General features: G+C 45.6%; 1 protein-coding gene across 3 annotated transcripts in view; it reads left to right on the forward strand.

The window, feature by feature from the left end:
- SLC37A3 (solute carrier family 37 member 3) overlaps positions 1-21768 on the forward strand; it is a 102986-nt gene that overhangs the window by 79164 nt on the left and 2054 nt on the right. The window contains exons 10-11 of one of the 3 annotated variants that reach the window (XM_045565279.1): positions 8159-8244; positions 15049-15597. In XM_045565279.1, the coding sequence (XP_045421235.1) occupies positions 8159-8242 (84 nt within the window). In that variant the 3' untranslated portion in view covers positions 8243-8244; positions 15049-15597. Of the gene's footprint in view, positions 1-8158; positions 8245-12762; positions 12938-15048; positions 15598-21768 lie in introns of those variants that run through there. The other 2 variants (XM_045565277.1, XM_045565280.1) reach the window with 2 other exon arrangements.

Below are 21768 nucleotides of genomic sequence, written 5' to 3' on the forward strand. Positions count from 1 at the left end.
GACGTCCACGACACATGAGTTTTTTCTCTGATCTCCTGCCTGGTGGTGAGAGGACATAGCCATCCCAAGGAATTCTCAGTACATGTGTATTACTTTAGCTGGGAAAAAACATTTTTAAAGGATGGGAATGTGAATACTGAACACCTTGTAGAACGATTCAAACAAATAGACTGGTTCTGAATGTAAGATAAGAGTGCACTTGCAGAAGGGGACAGAGATTGGAGAAAATCGCTTCATATCTTTCTCTTAAAGCTGTGTTAAGTTCTATTTAATGGACATTCTGGGAAAAGGACGTAATTCCTTTAAAAGCTGGGCTGCCCTGCAGCTGCAGCCAAGTTGTAAAACTGTTTGGGATGTGGCAAGGTTAGTAAAGAGACCAACTGCATGGTCATTTCTAACGATCCGAGGGGAGGGTGTTTGGAATGGTCTGAATGCCGGCTGCCGAGGAAACCAATGATCGGAAAAATAACATCACAGGCTCTTTATATGGCCCGCTGGTATCGTGATGCAATGTGATTATTTTTCTGACTTTCTGCTTTTACCACAGGAAAAGGAAGAAGCGAGGGGATGGGAGGAGAGCTCAGATGCCTAATTACCAGCGCTTCCCTCAGATAAATTATAAACAGGCAGTTAAAGAATGCTCCTGCTGCACCAACGAAATAGAGCAGCCTTTAAACACTCTGGATGTCAACATGCCCTAATTTCGAAAGCACTAGAGCTGTGTATAACCCCAAAGATAATTTTTTTTCTCCAAGCAATGATTCAATAGAATTAAAAAAAAAAAAAAGTGACTCAACTCCCCATTCCGGGGCCTGCGGCAGACATCATTAATCAATCAAGGCAGATTTCTTCTCCCCCACCCACCCCCTGGGGACCTAGATGCTGCCCCAGAATTCTTCTCACCAGTTTGTGCCTAAGAACTACTATAAATGGATCAGAATTGGCTTGTGCACTGAGCCAAGGAGAGAGGCACCTAGCACAGTGGTTAAAGTGTAGTCTCTGGAGCTCAGCTCAGCCACTTAAGTTTTCAGATAAGTTTTCGTATCTGTGAAATGCAGAAAATAAAGAGTACCTATCTCCTAGTATTGTTGTAAGAATTAAATCAATTACCACACCTAAAGAGTTCAGAATAGGAACAAATAGTAAATGTTCAACAAGTATTATATTAAATTTTTCTATAATAAAGAGCTAAAGATCACTTACTATTTAACCCTGGAAGAAGCACTAATTTTAGTAGTAATCTATGAGTTGATAGATTCAACAGAGATATTTAGCAACTACTATGTGCTGGACTTTGTACAAGATGCTGGGATTCTGTGACTAGCAAAACCAACAGGGTACCAACTTTATCTAGTTGATATATATAAGTCTTGTTCAAAGTTGGTATCCTTTTAAATATAATGATACACTGACAAGTTGTTTGTTTATATTCAGTTGTTTTACATAAAATTCTATATAATAGAAAAATAATAATCAGATAAGTGGTCAATTCAATATAGAATGCTACTCAATTTCATTAATAAACAGGGAAACAAATTAATACAACAATGAGAATGGCTGCATGAAAGATAAGAGAAATACAAGATCAACATAGACACTTAACATTCAAATAAGGAAATCCAGGAAGAGAGAGAAGAGGCAATTAAGAGGAGAAAATCATCAAAGAAATAATATGAAATATTTCTAGACCTGAAGGGCAGGTGTCTTCAGACAAAGCTCCATGAAATTGCTTGGCAAAATGAATGAAGAGACCCTCACCAAGGCATATTATCATGACATTTTTGAATCTCAGGGATAAAGGAACCCCCCCCCCCCCAAAAAAAACCCTGGGGTTGGAGGAGGGCAGGAAATGAATCATATGCAAAGAAACAGGAGTGAAATAGCGTTAGATTTTTAAACTATAATTTTATACCCAGCCAACCTATCAATCAAATGTGAAGGTAGAGCAAAGATATTTTCAGACTGTAATGACTCAAAAATATACTTCTGCTAAAGGACAATTAAAAAAAAGATAAAATGACTCTCATACAGATAGAAAATGAATATATGTTAATACCTTACTTAACTCACTATTAATGAAGAAACCAGTAGATGTTATAGCCAGGTTAAAATAGGAGTCAAAGAAGCACAAATTTATATGGAATAAAGGAATTGTGAAACAAATTTGTAAATAGATATGAAATTGGCTTTTTTGGTGAAGGATGGGGAGACAGCTGTGGATTGTTTATTGCATGTCTACAGATAAGAATTATTTTGCATTTCTATCAGTTATCTACAATTTAGAGTTGTAAAATAGCTCAAAGGCAATGAAAGGCCCCATATAATCAGAATCAGATAACTGAGAAGGGTGTGCTCTAAATAATACCTAGCTTTTCACTGAAGTACAACATGTTCCAAGTACACTCCTAAGTAACTTTATTAGGACATTACCAGAGCATATGCTTTATCAAAAGGAGAGAGTAAACCAAAAAAAAAAAAAAAATCGAGAGAGACAAGGGACCGGCCAAACAGGGTATAGGGTATCCAACACCAGAGGGTGGTGAGTCCCAGGGTGACAGTGGAGCCTTAGCCAGAGCCCAGTCAGCCCAGACTCCAGGAGGGAGGCGGCCTCTTGAGGGGGCTCCAGGAAAGCAGAAATGGAACTGATGCATAAGGAAAATATCCCCGAAAGGTCTTTGGCAGAGATGTTAAACATTTTAGAGGACGCTGATGATAAGTAATAGGAAATAAAGTGAATAAAAAATGAGGCCATCATTAACTTTAGGAATACTGGATTGCTGCAGAAGAATGGAGCAAGGTAATGCTGCAGCTGGCTCAGCTGTGAGCAACACGTGCATGGTCGTTATAACATGAATATCGACTCTTGATTCCTCCAAAAATGTGATAAAGCTATGTTGTGTGTTAGGGGAGGGGAGGCGACGGGTGGGTGTACATGCAGGGGAGTTAGACAGTCATCCACCCACGTCGGTGAGTGCTGTCTAAAAACGAAGAATGAGCAAATAGCAGAGGAAGCACAGTGTTCACAACGATGGAGAGAAATACCAGAGAAAACAGCTAACAGAGCTGCCAACGGCTGCATCTGGGAAGTAGATCCGGGTGGTGGGAAAGCTTAGGGAGTGGCTGTTTTTCATTAAAAAATTATATACATACATACATCTATACATATATATATAATTATACATATATCTATTAAACTCAATTTTAAAAAATGCTCACACCTAAAAAGGAGTCTGTATAATTAAGTGCTGTGGGGTGTGGACAAGCGCAAACACTAGGGAGGTAGGTATTGGCACCGCCACTGTGGAAGGTCACTTGCAGAATCCAGTGGAATTTTAAATGCAGGTACCCTTTCACCCAGCAGTCTTACTTCTTGGACTTTTCCCTCAGAGAATTACTTGCAGGTGTGCTCTAGGAAGCGTGCCTAACGATGTTCCCGGAGCATTGTTTATAAGGTAAAAAAATGATAGTGCTATAAATGTCCAGTGAAGGAGGAAAGGCGGGAGCAGCAAAACAGAATCTGGCATGGGACGTAATGCATGCGGTGCTGATAAGGCAGTATCTCCCAGACATATTTGGTGAAAACTGGGAGTTCCAGAAAACATTAATGTTACAATTGCAATCACACCCACACAAAACGAAACAGTGTATTTTTATGTGTTCACACTAGTATGCAGGGAAAGTTCTGGAAGCATATATACCTCAACTGGTAACAGTGATCAAGTGGGGACTTCACTATATCTGTATTATCTTTTTTATTTTGAAATGTAAATCTATCTTTTTAAATGTTTAAAAATTTTTTAATTGTGATAAAATACACATAAAATGTACCATCTCAACCGTGTTTCAGCATACAGTGCAGTAATGTTAAATACATTCATGCTGTTGTGCAACCAATCTCCAAAACTCTCTTCATCTTGCAAAACTGGAACTCCCCATTCAGCAACTCGCTGTGCCCTCTCCTCCCAGCCCCCGGTAACTGCTATTCTGCTTTCCGTCTCTGAATTTCACAACTTTAGGAACCTCATAGGGGTGGAATTGAACAGTATTTGTCTTTTTTGTGACTGGCTCATTTTATTTAGCCCAATGTCCTCAAGGGTCATCCACATTGTGGCATATGTTAGAATTTCCTTCCTTTGGAAGGCTGAATTGGACTTTTTTTTCAATGAGAATGTATAGTCATATTTCAGTGAAATAAAAAATAAATACGATTTTTGAAAGAAAAAGCAAATACACACTTAGAAAAAGAAACTGAAAGGAAATACACAAAATAGTTACTCATTTCTTTCTGGATCAGGCAATTATGGTCATTTTAGTTTTCTTTCATATATTGTTTTTTGTTTGGATCCTGTGTTCTTTTAACACCAGAAACAATATTAAACATAAAGAGAAAGAAAGTGTGCTATTCTAGTTTGGGTGCGTCACCCTGGGAAGCCCCGCCGTTTGGAAAGGAGCAGCATGTGACCTGAGGCCTGGGGTGAGCTCAGTGGGCTGTGGAGATGGGGATGCAGCGCTCCTGCCTAAGGCCCGGCACGTGGGTGTGGTGCACCCCAGACAGGTCCCACTGCCTCCCCCCAGGAGGCCCATGACCCTGTGAGCAAGGCAGGGCCTTCGGGTTCCCTGGTCAGGGCTGTAGGGGCTGCAGCCTGGGCTGGCTGTGGCCATGGCTGTAGCTCTGGCCACCCCTACAGCCGTGCTGACTCCAGCCACCACCCACGTGTAGGTCCGAGGCTGCTTAGAGGGTGCGGCATCTATCCCAGATGGGTGAGCTGGAGGTCCCGGTCACCCCCACACAATCTGTGCCTGTGCTGGACGTGAGCATGGCAGCAGCAGGTGTTGGGGGAGGGGCTCTTCAAGGCACTTAAACCTGAGCAGATGGGGCTGGACTTGGTCCTTTAAGCAGGGCCAAAACTCCCCACTCTCACCCAAATCAATAGGAACCTTTTAAATTTGGCCAGCTGATTCTAAAGTTCATATGGAAAAACAAATACCCAGCTGATTCTAAAGTTCATGTGAAAAAACAAAAAAACAAATGAACAAGAAGATCAATGGTAAGAGACTAACTCTACCAGGTATTTAAACAAGTTTTACAGTTACACTGATTTTAAAAATGTGGTACTACCCTGTGAATGGGTAGAACACTCACTGGAATAAATTCAAAAGTCCAGAATAGACCCAAATATACAGGGCTTTAGTTTATAAGCAGGAAATTAGTTTATAATGTGCGGTGGACACTTGGAATCCCACTAGTCAATTAATGGAGCTGGGACTTGTGCTAGCCATCTGGAAAGCAAATTGGATCTTTGTCACATCTCAATCTAAAATAAGGTGCAGATTAATTGATATTAAAATTTAAAAATGGAAACCAGAAAAGTACCCGTAAAATATGAGAGATTTAAAAAGATCTCATAGCAGGAAGGCCTTTTAAAATGATGTAAAGCCGGGTATGGTGACATGTGCCTGCAGTCCCAGCTGCTCGGGAGGCTGAGGAAGGAGGATCACTGGAGCCCAGGGGTTTGAGTCCAGCCCAGGCAACACAGTGAGACCACATCTCTAAAAAACAAAAAAATAAGTAAAACCCGTAAATCATGGAAGGAAAAAGCTGAACACAAAAATAAAAAATGTCTATGGTACTTAATCCCACTGAACAATACACCTAAAAATGGTTTAAGTGGCAAATTTTATGTCATGTGTATTTTTGCCTCCCTGCAGCTGAGAGGTCAGGACTTACTGAGTTGCAATGACAGACAGTAGGGGTCTCCATCAGGAAGGGAGCCCAGAATTTTCTACCCTGGCCAGGTTGTTACCAAGTCTCCAAATCCCAAGTCTGGGTGCTGCCATAGGACGAAAGTACTCAGGGGCTTGAGAAGTGTCTCCCAGTGCTGGGGGAGGCAGGACTGCAGAGTGACCAGAGCCAGCCCCTGGCATGGAGGCATCTGAGGACAGACTAGTTGTGTGGCTATGGGCAAGTTATCTAATTTCTAGGAGCTTCGTTCCTCACCTGTAAAATAGATCTCCATGTAGAATCGTTATGAGGATGATGAGATATTACATGTCAGGCAGAATAATGTAGCCTATAATTTTGTCTCCAGAGAGCTTCAGGAGGGGTTTAAGGCTGGCGGGTCAGCCCTGTGGGACGTGGCAGTGTTCTGATGCAGGATCCACAGAGTCATCGCTGCGTTAGGAGTGGGCTGCCATAACGAAATACCACAGCTTGGGTGGCTTAGACAGCAGAAACTTCTCATAGCTCTAGAGGCTGGGAAGTCCAAGATCAAGTTGCCAGCCAGTTTGGTTCTTGGTGAGGGCTGCTTTCCTGGCTTGCAGACAGCCACCTTCTTCCATGTCCTCACATGGGGGCAGGGCAGGGAGAGACCAAGCTTTTTGGTGTCTCTTCTTACAAGGACACTAATCCTATCAGATCAGGGTCCCATTCTTCTGAGTTCATTTAACCTTGCTTGTCTGATTTAGGTCCTGTCTCCAGATACAGTCACATTGGGGGTTAGGGCACCAACACTCAAGTTTGGGGGAACACAATTCAGCCTGTGGCAGGCAGTCGGGATATAATCATGACTTAATAATGAAGGAAAAAATGAACTTATAACTCCCCAGCTAGTTTTCTAGAGGTAATCCTGGATCTTTATCATCCACCTCCCATTTAATGACTGTTTTTCCCCATTGTTTTCTGAACAGTCTAGGCTGGGCCAGGGGTTTGCTTTTGAACTCAATCTGTTAGGTCTTTGTAACCAACAGCCCACGTTAAGGATTTCTCTGTTTCTGAAAACAGCAGGGGAAGCTTTTGTCCAGATGGCCTGTTTTTTCTCTACACCCCCAAAATGAAGGGGACAGCCTCCCATCTTGCAAGAAATGTCACCTGGGAAAGAAAGGAGAGAGGAAAATGCAGAGACCAAAGGTCAGGGTGGCTAGTGTGGCTTGGCCACCTCTCCTGCCTCGCCTGTCCCCAGAGGACTGAGTCCAGCCTGTGTGTCCTTGCACTCACGAGGGGCAGGGCAGGGGAGAGGGAGGAGGGGGGACGGGAGAGGGTTAAGTCCGTCCGGTCTTTCAATGTGATGAAGCAGGGGTGGAGTGTCTGCCAAAAAACAGGCCAGGTTCAAAACAGGAAACCCCAGGGTAGTGATAAATGGACACTCCTCTGTAGATTTTACATAGATCACTAGGGAAAGTGCTGGAACCGATCTCATTTAACTTTTTTTTTTTTTTTTTTTACAACTCACGTTGAAGAGGAAGTGCACAATGAGCTCTGCAGGTTTGCCAATGACACTAATCTCTTCCAGGTGCTGAAACGCTAAGGTAATGGGGAAACGCTGCAGGAAGCTCCTGCGGCCCTTCCTAGGAACGCCGGGGAGCGGGCCTTGAGGGGCGGGAGAGCAGTGGAGGACCCGAGAGCAGCGCCAGGCCGACCCCGCTGCCCTGTGTTCTCACGGGCCGCAGCAAATGTTCTCCCCGGGCTCCTGCAGCTCCAGGTGCTGGCGTGGGCGGTAGGGAGAGGTGGGACGGGATGCTGGGGGCCTGACCTGCCTGGGGGCTCCTGTAACAGCCCCCCTCCTTCCTGGCTGCACACAGAGGCTGAGCTTTCTTGGACACCCTGAGGCTTTCCCTCCTGTGCAGCACTGGGCTCTGGGGGTTCCTCCGCTGGTTCTCTCTTATTCTTGCAAACTGTATGAACTGATGACTTTCACTGGCTTCTGACCTCAGCCTTTCTCTCTGCTTGGACAGAGCTTGGTGTGACCTCACTCTATCCTATACCTGGATACCACACCCTCTGGCATCATTTGGTTTCTCCTACCTCTTCCAATAAACCTGGCCCATGGGACATCCCCTTCTCCCCAGCCCTACTCTACTCCAACAAGCATTTTCTAGGAGGACAGAGAAGCCCCACCTCAAAGCCTTTCTCTAGAAGTAAGCAGATTCTCACCATTCTGCTAGATCTCTGGCCAGGCTTCCCCATCTCACCTTCCCTGATCCTTTCAATCTGCTGGGATCTTCACCTCAGCTTATCCTGCCACAATTTCAGATGTATTTATTTAGTTTGTTTGATTTCACCTTGGCGCTTTCCCCATCCCAACCCCAAATGGTTCTGATCCTTGAGTTCAGGCACCATAACCAAAGATAACAAAAAATTCTTCTGATGTTTAATTTCCAGGCACCAACGAACCTACCAGTCAGGCCTGGTCTCCACAGACTGAGAAGTTGGTCAGAGGATGTCAGGAAAGAGAAAGGCTTCTAACGGTAAGAGATTTAGCTTCATCCTACTGTATCTATTAATTACTATATGTTAAGCTATTCATACGCTATAGCCTTAGGAGGACTAAACTTTCTTAAGTTTAAATTGCTGGGAGGGCAACCAGTGAAAGAATTGATTCGGGTTAGGATATCAGTGAGTACCAAAACCAGTAGTGAAACCTCGCTGAGAAACAGGATGTTTGTGTGGTGCCAAAATATCACCCACAGAACTACTTGCTAGTTCACAAGGAAAAACAGTAACTATAAAATAAAAATTTGTGATCGAGTGACCAAATTTAGCATCATTCATATAAGGGCCATAAGACATTATGGGCTTCCTGATGTCATGTGATATGAAATGTTCTTGCCCCAACTAGTTAACCTTAATCTGATCAGCTCAAATCTCTCTCTACATTCTCCACATCCTTTTTCTCTGAATCTTATCCTAAGACCTCTTTAGACACTCAGGCACCAATAAATATGTGTTGAATGATTCATGTGTTAGAGTGTATTAGTTTCCTGGAGCTGCTGTAACAAGGAACCACCACCTGGGTGGCTCAACACAATGGAAATGTATCGTCTCACAGTCCTGGAGGCCAATGTGTCAGCAGGGCCATTCTCATGCGGCTCTACAGGGGAGATCCTTCCTTGTCTCTCCCTAACTTCTGGTGGCCAAGGCATTCCTTGGCTTGTGGTAGCATCACTCCAATCTCTGCCTCCTTCACAAGGCCTCTTCTCTGTGTCTCCGTGTCTCTCTCTGTTCTGTCCTCCTGTTACAAGGACATCAGTTGTTAGATTTAGGGCTCACTCTACATCCGTAATGAATTCATCTCAAGACAAGATCCTTAACTAATTACATCTGCAAAGACCCTTTTAAGAATAAGATCCTATTGTAAAGTTTTGAGTGGATATGAATTTGGCAGTGTTGGGGTACAACACTATTCAAACAGCTACACAGAGCTTTTTCAGTTGAAAATGACAGAAAATCCCATCTAACGAGCTTAAACAAATCATTAGTAGCAATCCAAGCAGAATATATGTAGTATCTCTTCCTGAACAATATCAGCAAAAAATCTTATGCATATCATTGGCCTTGGTTAGGTTACATGTCCATCTCTAAACCAACCACTGCAGCCTGAGTCTGTGCCTCAGCTCTAGAGCCAGGGGTGGATTCAGTTCCACTGACAGGACACGGACTGAGGAGGTCATCCCCAGATACTATTATCAGGGAAGGGGTAATGGGTGGTAGGTAGTAAAAAGTGTAGCCATCCACTAGAATGGTCTCCCTTCATAGTCAGCGAGCTCTTGGGAAGCAGTGATTCTGGTTGTCACGTCTGTATTCCAAAGCCTCGAAGAGCAACAGGCCTTCACATAAATATTTGCTGAGTTGTTTTTGAGTTTTTAACATGACTCAGTCTCTGAGGGCTTTATCCACTGTACATCTGAGATCCAGACTCTGGGCCAGGGTGACCCCTCCCCTTTGTAAGGCCCTTTCTGGGTAGACCAGCTGGCCACCTGTTGGTAACCATTCATTCTTAAAGATGTCTGTGAATGAGAACCAGGAAAGAAGGGGTTGGCTCACGGTAGGGTCAAAGCTTGTCAGGAGAGAAACACAAGTGGTCGGTGAAAGTTCTGCACACGCAATCTCATCATCTGCAGGGTTGGAGTGCGCTTGCCCTCACGTACCCTGGAGCTCTGGCGGGGAATGGAAGATTCTGGGTTTAGCCATGTGTCATCCAGTGGTTTAGGCCTGAAGTGTTGTGCCTTAAACACCCACAGAGGGGCCTTGTATCCCAAGCACCAGGAGAGCCAATGCCCAGAAGGTGAAATCAGACAGCCCTTAAGCTAGATGAAGCTGGAATTGGTAACCACGCTGTGGAGTTTAATTTGCTGACCTAGATGTAGTTTGCAGCCCACAAAACCTCACACCACAGCAAAGCTTTTTCTTGTGCTGAGACAGCTGGCTGAGTGTGATGTTGCAATGACTCAGTTCTCAGTAAAGGGTCTGAGGAAATGAGGGGCAGGGCTATAGCCCCAAGACCACAGCCCCAAGAGACTTTCCTGTTTATCCCATGAGTGAGAGAAGGGAACCTTCTGTTTGTGGGCACTAGTGTTTCATCAGCAGGGACGAGGCTGGGGCTTTGGCTTTGAGCGGTGTATACACAGTCCACACACCAGAGACAATTATATTTAGAGTGATAATTCAGACCTAACCACATAGGCCAAAAGCATTTTTGGAAAGTGTTCTTAAAATGATGTGAACCAAATCATATTTCTCCTTGATCCCCATTTTGAAGTTGGGAATAGGTTGCTTTGAGGAAGTCCACTTCCATAAAACGAGGGTTGAAGGCTCTGTGGGCTCTGAGGACTTCTCATTAAACATAACAGATTGAACGTGTGCATACTCCTCAGCCTCCTTCCCAAACCCTGCTAAACTGTGAGTAAAGAGACTTTTAAAAAGAGCATAAATCCATAAGGGAGGTAAGAGCAGAGAGAGGAGTATATATATATACATATTTTTTGATACAGCATCTTGCTCTGTCGCCCTGGCTAGACTGCATCATAGCTCACTGCAACCTCAAACTCCTGGACTCAAGCAATCCTCCTGCCTCAGCCTCTGAAGTAGCTGGGACTACAGGTGTGCACCACCACACCCAACTAATATTTCTATTTTTTGTAGAAATGGGGCTCTCACTATGTTGCTCAGGCTGGTCAGAATTCTTAAAGAGTATTCTTTCCAACCTATACGAAGCCAAACTAACGTGCAAGTGTGAAGGTAGAATAAAGACGTTTTCAGAAAGCTAAGGTTTCAAAATTTTTTTCTCCTAAGCAGCCTTTCTTAGGAAACTATTAAATAATATATTCCATGAAAACAAAAGAACAAATAAAATCAAGAGGAAGATTTGAAACCCAAGAAACAGGGGAGCAGACGAGAATTGGGAGCAGGAGGACAGAGAACTGGAGGATGCCTCCAAGAAAATTAAATGAAACCGTCACATGATCTGCTACATCTAAGTACAAGGAGAGAAGACTGACACTTCCAACAGAGGATTTGGAGAAGAATTAGCAATACTTATATAGACAATTGAACAAATAGAAAATGAGGCAATACTTATCTCCAGGGAAAACATGGAAAAGTTTGTACTGGATAGGAAATATAATCACACTACACTACACGGCTCAGTGTGAATAATGGTCACATTGTCATAATAAACACTGGCTACTGACTGAACCAGAAATTGCAATGTAAGCAAATTAGGAGGATGGGGAAAGAGAGGACATATGACAATTACAGTCAAATCCTTATTTTCCAAAGGAGGAAGACAACAGATAATAAATAAAACTGAGAATAGCAGAGAAGCTGGTAAAAGTTAAAAAGTGGTTGCCTCTAGAAATCAGGGGTGGGAATAGTGGGGAAATTACTGCCCATTTTAAATTTATTTTACTTTTTAAAAAATCTTTTGTAGAAATGGGAGGTCTTGCTGTGTTGCCTAGGCTGGTCTTGAACTCCTGGCCTCAAGTGATCCTCCCACCTCGGCCTCCCAAAGTGCTGGGATTACAGACATGAGCCACGGTGCCCAGCCTCAAATTTATTTTACTTTTCAAATTATGCACATGTGTTACTTGACACAAATAGTAACCAAAAAAGATCATTATTGAGTTATGGAAGAAGTTAAACTCATTGTGGCTATTATTTGTTGAGTGCTTGAGATATGCCAGAAAAGATGCTAGGCATTTTACTCACAGTATTTAGTCTCCAAACAAACACCAGACCAACAAACAAATCTAAAGGATGCCCCATCAGGCACCTGTAGAGCAACCGTTGTCACCTTTTTCTGTGCTTGTGTGAAGGACAGCGACCATGCATGCCCCACACTCCCATGTGGGAATCCAGGGTTATGCATAATTCCTCACTGCAATTCCTCACTTTAAACTCATGCTTTTTTCTCCCACTCGAGTAAGCATATCTGGATAAGTGAGTTAGAGTGACATTATTTTTGGAATAACCTAAAATCTTCTCAAATGTAATTTTTGAAAAGTAAATCGTGACAAATCCCAGGACCTTACCTACTGTTAGTAACCGAGTGGCCTATCTCACCACCTTTGGAGTAGATGGAGCCACAGAGAAGTTGGAGGCTTGTTTGGGGCGCCACACTGAGTTGACGGCACAGCCCAGAGCTCCTGCCCTTCGCAATCCGTGCTGCTAGAACAGCCGGCCAGGGTGTGCTCCTACAGATGGCTGGAGTGTGCGTGAGGCTTAACCCTGGATGCAAGCTTCCCACGAGGCCAGGGAACTCTTTCTTTCCCTCTCTGGGCCACTCTTTACAAATGCACCAAGGAAATTTTTATTGTCAGAGGAAAATAATTCTATTTTGATTTGGATATGCTGTGGAATCCATTCCTTATTGAGTATCCATGATGTGTTAGTCAAGCCAATAACTAGACTGGTGGTGTAAGAAAATGTTTTTAGAAACAAAATCCTTTTTAAAAAAAATCTGACACAGATATGCAATTTTACAACAGAGATGAAAGTAAGGCTGCAGCAGCTGAAGGCGGAAGGGGTGAAAGAGGCCCTCGTCCTGTCCACCCGGCCTCCTCCTCAACCCCACCTGGACTTCCACCTGACACTTTGCAGACACACTTAGAAAAAAAGCCACAAAGCATTCTACTGACAACCAGCCGAAGCATGTTGATGTTCAAGAGAAATAAATTTACTTTGGATATATTTCCCTATTGTGAAATTGTTACATTGATCAGTGTTCACTGAAATACTTGCCATGTTTGTGTGAATGTGTATGTGTGTGTTGTGTTGGTTTAGTTTTACACAAATCTATGCTGTTTCTCAAAAAAACACATCTTAGGGTAGATTGGCAGGGAGAAGATTGCACGGGATTTAAATACATCCACGTGGGTTTATAACATCAACTAGTATTTATCAACTTTAACAGAGCATTAGGATCACCTGCAGGTGCCTGTTACAGATGGCAATGCTTGTTAAATGGCAATGGAATGCCAGTGACCACCAGAAGCTGGAAGAGGTAAGGACGGATCCTTCCCTAGAGATAGAGATAGAGCATGGCCCTGCCAACACCTTGATTTTGGACTTGTGGCTTCCAGAACTGTGAGAAAATAAATTTCTGTTGTTGTAAACTACCCAGTTTGTGGCAATTAGTTACAGCTCTTGGGGAACTAATATAACCCCTAAATACGGTTGTTATCTAAATGCAGGTATTTAGTAGGAATAAGATTGTTCTCCTTATATCTAATACCATTATCACACCTAAGAAAATTAACAGTAATTGTATAATATCCATTCCATAATCAAATGTATCCAATTGTCCTCAAAATATCTTTTGTAGATTTTTTTCCTTTTTTGATCTAGGATCCAAAGTATCTTATATGCATTTGATTATTATGTCTCTCTAATGTCTTTTATTCTAAAATAATCTACGTTTAGAAAAATGACATTAACTTTTTGAAGTGTCCAGGTGTTAAAGAAAAATTATTCTCAAACAGTAAGGAAGACTTTATTCAAGACTATTGCAATAGGGGTATTGCAATAGGGCAGTGAGATTCGGCTCATCTCCAAATACAACAATAAGTGGGGATTTCATAGCCAAAGAGAGGATGAGGGAAATTACCAGCAGGAGACATGAAGGTGGGGGGTTCTTGCTAAACACAGGCTAAGGGATTAGACATCAAGGGGGGCGGTGAAAGACTTGATCAGATATCACGGGTGATCAGATGTCAAGGGCAGAGGGATGACTTAGCAGGATCCTTTGCTAAGACTGGGCTGGACAGGCCAAAGACAGGATGGGGGCTGAGGTCCAGGCCTACTCAAAAAGAGTGCTCAGAGGAGCCTGCCTAAAGTTTGGTCAAGGAGAGAGCCTTTGTCACAGGTCAGTTGTCTTATAGTATATGCCACACTCTGCATCTGTCTTTTTGATTCCTCTTGGTATAATTTAGCTTGTTCCTCTATCCTGTTTCCTGTACACTGGAATTTAGGTCATGAGCTTGATTAGATTCATGTCAATCACTCTGGGCAGTAAGGATTCATAGGAGGTAGTATTGAGTATTTCAAATTACATCATGTCAGAAGGTGCATAATTGTTGCACTATTAGTGATGCTCAGTTTGATCACTTGGTTAAGGTGGTGACCCCCGGATCTCACCATTGTAAAGGGAAACTTTCCCCTTGGTAATTTGTGAGTCATCTGCAGGTGATACTTTAGCCCAACATGAATATCTTGCTCTTCAATTACCTTTGTCCAGCAGTTCCATGGACAATCTTTGCCTAAATTACTTATTTCACTGGGGATTACAAAAGAGTGATTTCCAATTCTAGCATTCCTTCTATTTTTGTTAGCTAGCATTTCCCTTCCTTTCCTCCTTGTTTTGAATATCACTAGGGACACATGGATTTTTTTATTCATTGTGTTATCAATTATAGTTACTATTCATTTTGATGTTCAAATTGTCCCAAATTTGGCCAGTAAATCTGCCTTCAAGCTGGTTCTATCTTTGAACACTTCCTTGTCTTCTGGCACAATTTCATGTCTCAGGCTCACGTTCTCTGTCCCAGATTTGGGGCCTGCCATTTCTCCAAGGGGCAGAAAACATGGTCATAACTTCTCAATGACCTAGAACTAAGGTATCACTTTCTTTACCCATTTAAAATAGCTTAATAGTAGCTAATGTTTATTAAGTGCTCTGTGCCGGGCCCTGTGCCAAGTGTTTCCCAGATATCACCTCATTGAATTCACATACTAATTCTTTACAGTAGATAATGTTACTTATCCTCATTTTGCAGATAAGGAAATCAGGGTGTGGAGAAGTTAAACAAACTGCTTGGGGCCTTTGAGCTAGCAAGTGGATGAGCTAGCAAGTGGGACTCAGGTCATCCTGACACCAAAGACCAGGCTTGGAACCACCACGCTCTGTTGACAATTGGTTACAAAAACAGAAAACTCCTTAAAAAGAACTGAACTTCATAATATCTACATTTTTAAAAAACAAAAACCATGCTTTAAGATGACAGGTATTAAGCAAAATTTAAAGAAAGGAATCCTTGAATACATCGGTAATTTTTCTCTTTATTTCTCAATCGCCAATAATCACAGTTCAGGAGAAACTCGATGGGGCCTGGCATTAACATATGATGAGAAACTTCCCTCCAACTCAACCAGAAGCCTTATCATGGAATGAATTGGAGCAGGGACTTTGGACCAAGCGAATGTTAAAAGCTCTTCAAGCATCTCATGCTACAAAGCTTTCTCCGCGGGTCTAGTCAGAGGTTCAGCTGTCCAGGGTAATGAAAGTGTTGGTTGGAGGAGACAGGAGAGAGCTGCTATGACTGTGTAACTGCCCAGGTTGTTTGTCACAGGGTGCTGGGGAAGGGGCAGGTGGGGGGAGGGGAAAGGGAAGGGACAAGGCAGGGGCTGTGACTGCCTGGAGAAAGGGGTCCCTTTCTCTACCCTGCACAAAGGTGTGCAATGGACTAGCAGAGGCCCTATCTGAGTAAAGTTCTTCCAGTACGAAACTGGCTGTTCCAGGATCAAGGGCCAGTGACTCTCGATTCTCTCTTAATGAGAGAAAATTTCCTCCTCCTCCCAACAAGAATTTCCAGTTGTAGTTATTAGCCTAGGTGTAACCGAAATGGAAAAGTAATTATATTTCTCTTAGCAGCTATGGTCGCCCCCAGCAACCTGCCGCTTCCTGCTTTTGTTCTAGGAGAGTCTTCTGCCCTTCGTCCTCTTTTCCCTTCTCCACTTTGACCTCAGCATGAGAAGCTCCAGGGCCTCTCAGTGACAGGCCTGTCCACCTTCCTCCTTCCCTTCCGGGTCTCTACCTACCTGAGTGCCCAGCAGTGGGGAGGGGTACTCCGGAGCCAGGAGCCGTGTGGGGCCATTAAGATAAAGGGGAGAATAAACAGAAGCAGATGTGCCTTCAGCCCAGGGGTCCCACCCACCGGCAAACAGGAAACAGGGAGGGCAGCTGATAAGAGCGTCTCCAGGCCCAGACCTGGACTCCTTGGAGCCAGGGGCTGGGCTGGGCTTCACAGTCCTCATCTCTCCCTGAAAATCTTGTTTCCCTTCGCTGGGGACAGGCCAGAGGGGCTTTCCCTCCTTCTTTCCTCCATATGAATACAGAGCAAATATATTCACATTCTATCCTCAGTGCTGGGGACCACTCTAAATTTTAAAAGATGTGCACAGACAACCACTCTCCTGTGAACTACCAAGGTGGAGATTGCACACGTATGTGCACACATATGTGCGTGCATGTGCACACATACCACACACATTCATACCCACCCACCCACCCACGTGCTCATGCACACACATAAACTCATACACACACACACCCCTGCACACATATAACACACACACACAAGCTCTCATCTAGGCTGAGACTTATAAGTCCTGCGGTGACTCCAGTCCCCAGGAGTGACAGTCCACAGTTCCCCCTCCCTGCAATGGGTCTGAGCGCTCTGGATCTGGGGTAGCCCCTCAGTAAAGTGAAGAGGGTGAACGGGGAAGCCTCTAGGCTCCTTTCTGTGCTCTAAAATCCTCTGGCCTAAGGGCCACTTTCAGCTACCCACCCCCAATCCAGACAGATCAGAGCAGTAGGAACTCTGGACCCTAAGGATGTGGTGGCCTGCGCTGGGGCTGCGGGTGCTTTGGGACCCTCCCCTGACATATCATTCTACAGCAGTGTTTCCCTTTCAAAAAAATTATCACGGACCCCAAGCTGTCTTAAAATTGTGAATATAACCTAAATATGTACAAATTTAACCTAAATATGTACCTAGGTATAAATGTGTGCTGATTAAGTAGTTTGTCATGAAAGCCAAGCAGGCAGGAAGGGAGGAGCCGGGTGTCACCCCAGCACCCCCAAGTTCAGGGGTGTTTCCGTCAGGGCTGCGTGGCCTCCCTGGTTTAGTTTCTCCCCTACAGGCCCTCGGGTTCCAGCTTCGCCGGGTGATCCCTGGGCACAGGTAGTGCTGCTCCCTTCTTCTGTCCCTCCCGCCCAGGGATGGCCGTGACTTCTTGCTGTTAGTCTCTGGGCTGCCTCACCTTTCCCTTTCTGTATTCTTGATTTATTTGTCCTGGGTCCTGGGGCTTGGGGAGGGGAGGCAGCCCTGCAGAAGCGTGCGGAGTGCAGGCGTCTTAGCAGCAGCAGCTGTTAGAGGAGGTTGGGCGAAGGGAGGAGGTGAGAAGCCCTGGTGCTTGCAACCAAAGCCCGGACCTCCCTCCCTCGGGGGCTCTGAAGCCAGGTGGCCCTTCCCAGGTGTGCTGAACTGAAACAAGGGGCTGGAATTTTGCTCCTCATTCCCGACCCCCTGCCCCCTGCCCACACATAGTTGACTTGGGCTTGGGCCACTCCCCAGGAAGGGGCCACCCTGGGACCAGGCAGCTCCTTTCAGGCAGGGCTGTTCCCGGGATGGGACCGGCCGTGAGCTGTCGTCAGTCCTGAAGGGGAACCTGGGCAGAGGCCACAGAGTCCACCACAGCACCAAAGCCCGGCTCTGCTCGCTAGCTGTGTGACCGTGACCCAATTCCTTACCCTTGTTTAACATGCAGTTCAGTTTCCCCTTCTGTACATAGGGAAACTGTGAGGACTAAATGAGACATGTTCCCAAAGGGTGGAGAAGTCGGCCCCTTGGCTGGCTTCCTTCCAGGGACCTGCTGCCCAGCTTGGCCAGGATGCAGGACTCTGATTCAGTCACATGTATAAGGGGACGGGTTCCTGTGTGATCAGGGTGTGCCCAGGTGTGGCCTTCCCTCCCACTGCCCGCTCTCCTGCCTGCTCCTCCAGCTCTGGGGACAGAATGAGGAAGCAGAAGCAAGGTCCCCTTGGAGCCTGCCCTTTTTGCCTCCTTCATCTTCCTCTCGTGAGCAGCAGCCAGTTGGCCCCAAGCGGGCGGCAGGGGAGCAAGAGCCTCTGGGTCCCGGAATTCCCAGCCTCGGTTGTGCCATCAGCCCAGCGCCCTGCCCGTGGTGTGTCGGACTCTGAGCTGCTCGCCTCTCTCCTCTGTGTGTGCCGATCCCTCAGGAACCCTACAGGAAGGAAGGGGCGGAAGACACATGGCAGAATTCAGGCATTCCTGGGTCTCCTAATCCCACCCGCACTCTCAATGGTAGAAAAAACGGGAAGATATGAGTGAAATTCCGTGGGGTGTGGGGCAGGGTACAGCAGGACCCCAAACTGCTTCGGGCCTTCCTGGGAGAGATGGAGACTTGATTTGAATTGGAAAAGGTCCCTCCTCTGGGCAGACACAGCCCCACAAGTGCTCAGCTTAGCAAACAGGTAGTGCCTTTGTGCAACTCAAAAGGCTTCTGGCCCTCCCTGTGCAGGGAGGGTGCAGTGCACAACCTCAACAAAGGCTCCACTTGATGCCACAGGCCACCTGCCCAGCCAGTTTCCTCAGCACACACCCAATCTAAGGTGCAGCCGTGGGTGCTGCACAGTTTGTGTGGTCTGTGTGCCAGCTCCTGGGACAATCCATCATATGCCATAGAGCCCCTCTTCCCACACATCAAACGTCTCTTTTCCAGAGCCTGAGATGTTGCTGTCTGTGACGACATTCACAGAATCCTGGCCAGGGTCTAGAGAGATCACTAGACTCTGCTGAGAGGTGGGGGATGGAGCCTGTGCCCTCAGGGACAGACCTCCGGGCACAGCTGTCCCAGCCTGGTGGTCTGTGCCCGGTCCGTGTGTGCAGTCAGCCTTCGCCGCTCTGCCCTGCGCCCACGCCTGGCAACTCAGGTCTTCCACGGACACGGACAACAGCATCCTGCCCGTAAGATGTGTCGCTGGCAGCGTGTGTGGGTCGGGCAGAGGTCAGGAGCCAGTGACCTCAGGCTGCATTTAGCTAGATTTGTTCTATCCACCCAGCGTGGATCCTCACGGCTTTTCTTGAAAAAATGGATATGGCCACAATGGGCCTGTATTCCCTCCTGGCGGCCCCTGGCTGGAGGTGAGTGGTGTCTCCCGGCTGCATTGTGGGAGTGGCTTTAACCCCGTCGCATGGAGAAGTAGTCAGTGATGTACTCCAGGGTCGTTGGCCTGCGTTTGAGTCTTGCATCACTTATTAGCTGTGGGACCTTGAAACAGTTACTTCTCTGAGCCTCAGTTTCCCCATCTGTCAAACAAGATGATGACATGATTGTATCTACCTTGCAGGGTTGTTATAAGGAATAAATAAGTGTATATAATAGCATATAGTACATAATCAATACACATTAGCTGTCATAATGACCACAGTGAGGTCCCTACGGATAGAGTAGACATTTATGTAAAATTTCCACAAACATCATTTTATTGTCTTGGTGGCCCCCAAATTCCCAGCAGTTGATTGTGGCTGTGCTAAGGAAAACCGAGTTGGGAAAGTCAATCTTTCATCTGTGAGGTCCCCCCACTGTCCCCTTCCAGACTGCCCAGTGGTGTGGGGGCAGCCAGGGCTCCTTGCCGTCCCTGCTCAGAACCGTCTCTGACGGGGGCACGAGGGGAAGCGCTGTGGACAGCCCGTTGTGCTCCTTGTCAGCACCCTCGAAGGGCGCCCCATAGCCCAAGGCCGCCTCATCCTCCCGCATAAGTCACCAGGGGTCTGTCCACAGCTCAGTCCTCCAAGGCTTTTTATTAATATTTCCACCCCGACTCCTGCTTGGTAATGAGTTCCGTGAGCTTACCACCCACCGAGTGAAGGCGGATTTTCTTTATTATTCCTAAACACAACCCTCCCAAGCTTTGAGCAGAGCCCCCTGGTTCTAGTTTGGGATTTGGTGAAGGAGTTTGTGACCACCCTACCCATAACATTCATGATTAAACAGACGTTACTCTTTGTAGCCTTTTTCTTTCCAGACAGAAGAACCCTCAACACATTACTCTGTATTTTTATGGCAGCTTCACTATTTCCTTGGCAATTTTGGCTCGTTCTTTTTCTAGTTTCCCACGGTCTTTCCTGAGGTGCAACAAGCACACAGGACAGAAGTCCCTCTCCAACCACAAATCTCCCTTGTGCCACGCTCTGCTTGAATGAACTTCCAAGCACAAAATGAGAATTTCAGTGCAATATGTACAGATTGCATTCATTGTGTTGAAGAGAACTGGGAAAGGGGGATTGGGAGCCGGCGAGAGAAACGGCTAAGTGCTACAGCAGAGGAGCGCCAGCAGAGGTCTTTCCATAGAGGTGTGGGAACAATAAAAGCGGGTGAGGTCTTAGAACTCCAACTCAGCACTCCACCCTAGAGCCACCGCACGCAACTGGGCAGGATGTGTCCTACCCAAGGACACCCTCCAACAGAACAGTCCTCACCCACTCACCATGGTCCTGGGCGCCAGGCTGCTGCAGCCAGAGGAAGTTACCTTTTCCTGATTTGCATAAAGACACCTTGTGGACCAGAGGCAATCCTGTCCCTTCCTGTTTTGGTCAGAATAGGGGCAGCTGTGGCCCATAGACAGGGAGGACAGAAAAGTGCAGGTCAGAGCTTAGGCACTGGGTCCTGACAGGCTCTAGAATAAGTCTTCATGGTCATTCATCCAGCGAATATTTATTGGGTATCTACTGTGTGCCCAGCACTGTTTCAGATGTGGAGAAGACAGTGCTGGGTAAGTGCTCTCACGGAGCTTGTATAATATTATAGTTAGGGAGCAAATTAACAAGGTAAAGTTAGACAGCAAAAGCATCATAATGGTATCGATCAGCGGTTGGCAAACTATGATCCTTTGGCCAAATCCAGTCCTTGGCCTGTTTTTGTAAGGCACATAAGCTAAGAATGATTTTTATATTTTGAAAGGATTGTCAAACAAAACAAAATAAAAAAGAAACCCTTAGGAGTCATGCAAAGCCTAATTATCTACTATTTGGCCTTTTATAGAAAAAGTTTGCCGAGCCCTGGTCTAGGATGTGACTTGCGAGGGTGGGGTGATTTAGCAGACACTGCTGGTTGCCTTCCCAGAACCCATCCACATCTCCCAAATACATGGTAGCCTTGAGACTTCAGTGGGTAGGGCCATAGGCTTAAGCTTAATCAGGGTCCTTTCAGCAGTGACTGGTTCAGAGACCTGCCAATGATTATGTGAGATTCCCCTGGGCTTAGTGACTGGTCAGGTAAAGTCCAGTATCTTCCTCTGAGTGTTGGAAGACAAGAAACTCTCTGTCTGGAGGGGTGGATGTATTCATAGAAGTGAGGCCTGGGGTTGCTGCAGCTGTTTTGCTAACGTGCAGAGGTCAGTGTGAAGATACAGTTACCCACGGAGGAGGGGAGTGCTCAGAAAATCACAGAGAAAAGGACCCAGGGCCCAACCATACCCTGGCTGGAGCCAGATTTGCTTTTGGAGTTTTTAGTTCCCAAGCCAATAAATTCTCTTTAATATTTAAGCCAGGTGGTGTTTCTTATTTCTTTTGACCAAAAGCATCCTAACTGATATAGGTGGTCAAGGAAAAAGGTGGTGATGATTGAGCTGAGACCTGAATGATAACAAATAAATGGCCACATAAAGATCTAGAAGAAAAACCTTCCCAGCA

Source organism: Lemur catta, chromosome 11, assembly GCF_020740605.2.
Source record: "Lemur catta isolate mLemCat1 chromosome 11, mLemCat1.pri, whole genome shotgun sequence".
Classification (NCBI taxonomy): Eukaryota; Metazoa; Chordata; class Mammalia; order Primates; family Lemuridae; genus Lemur; species Lemur catta.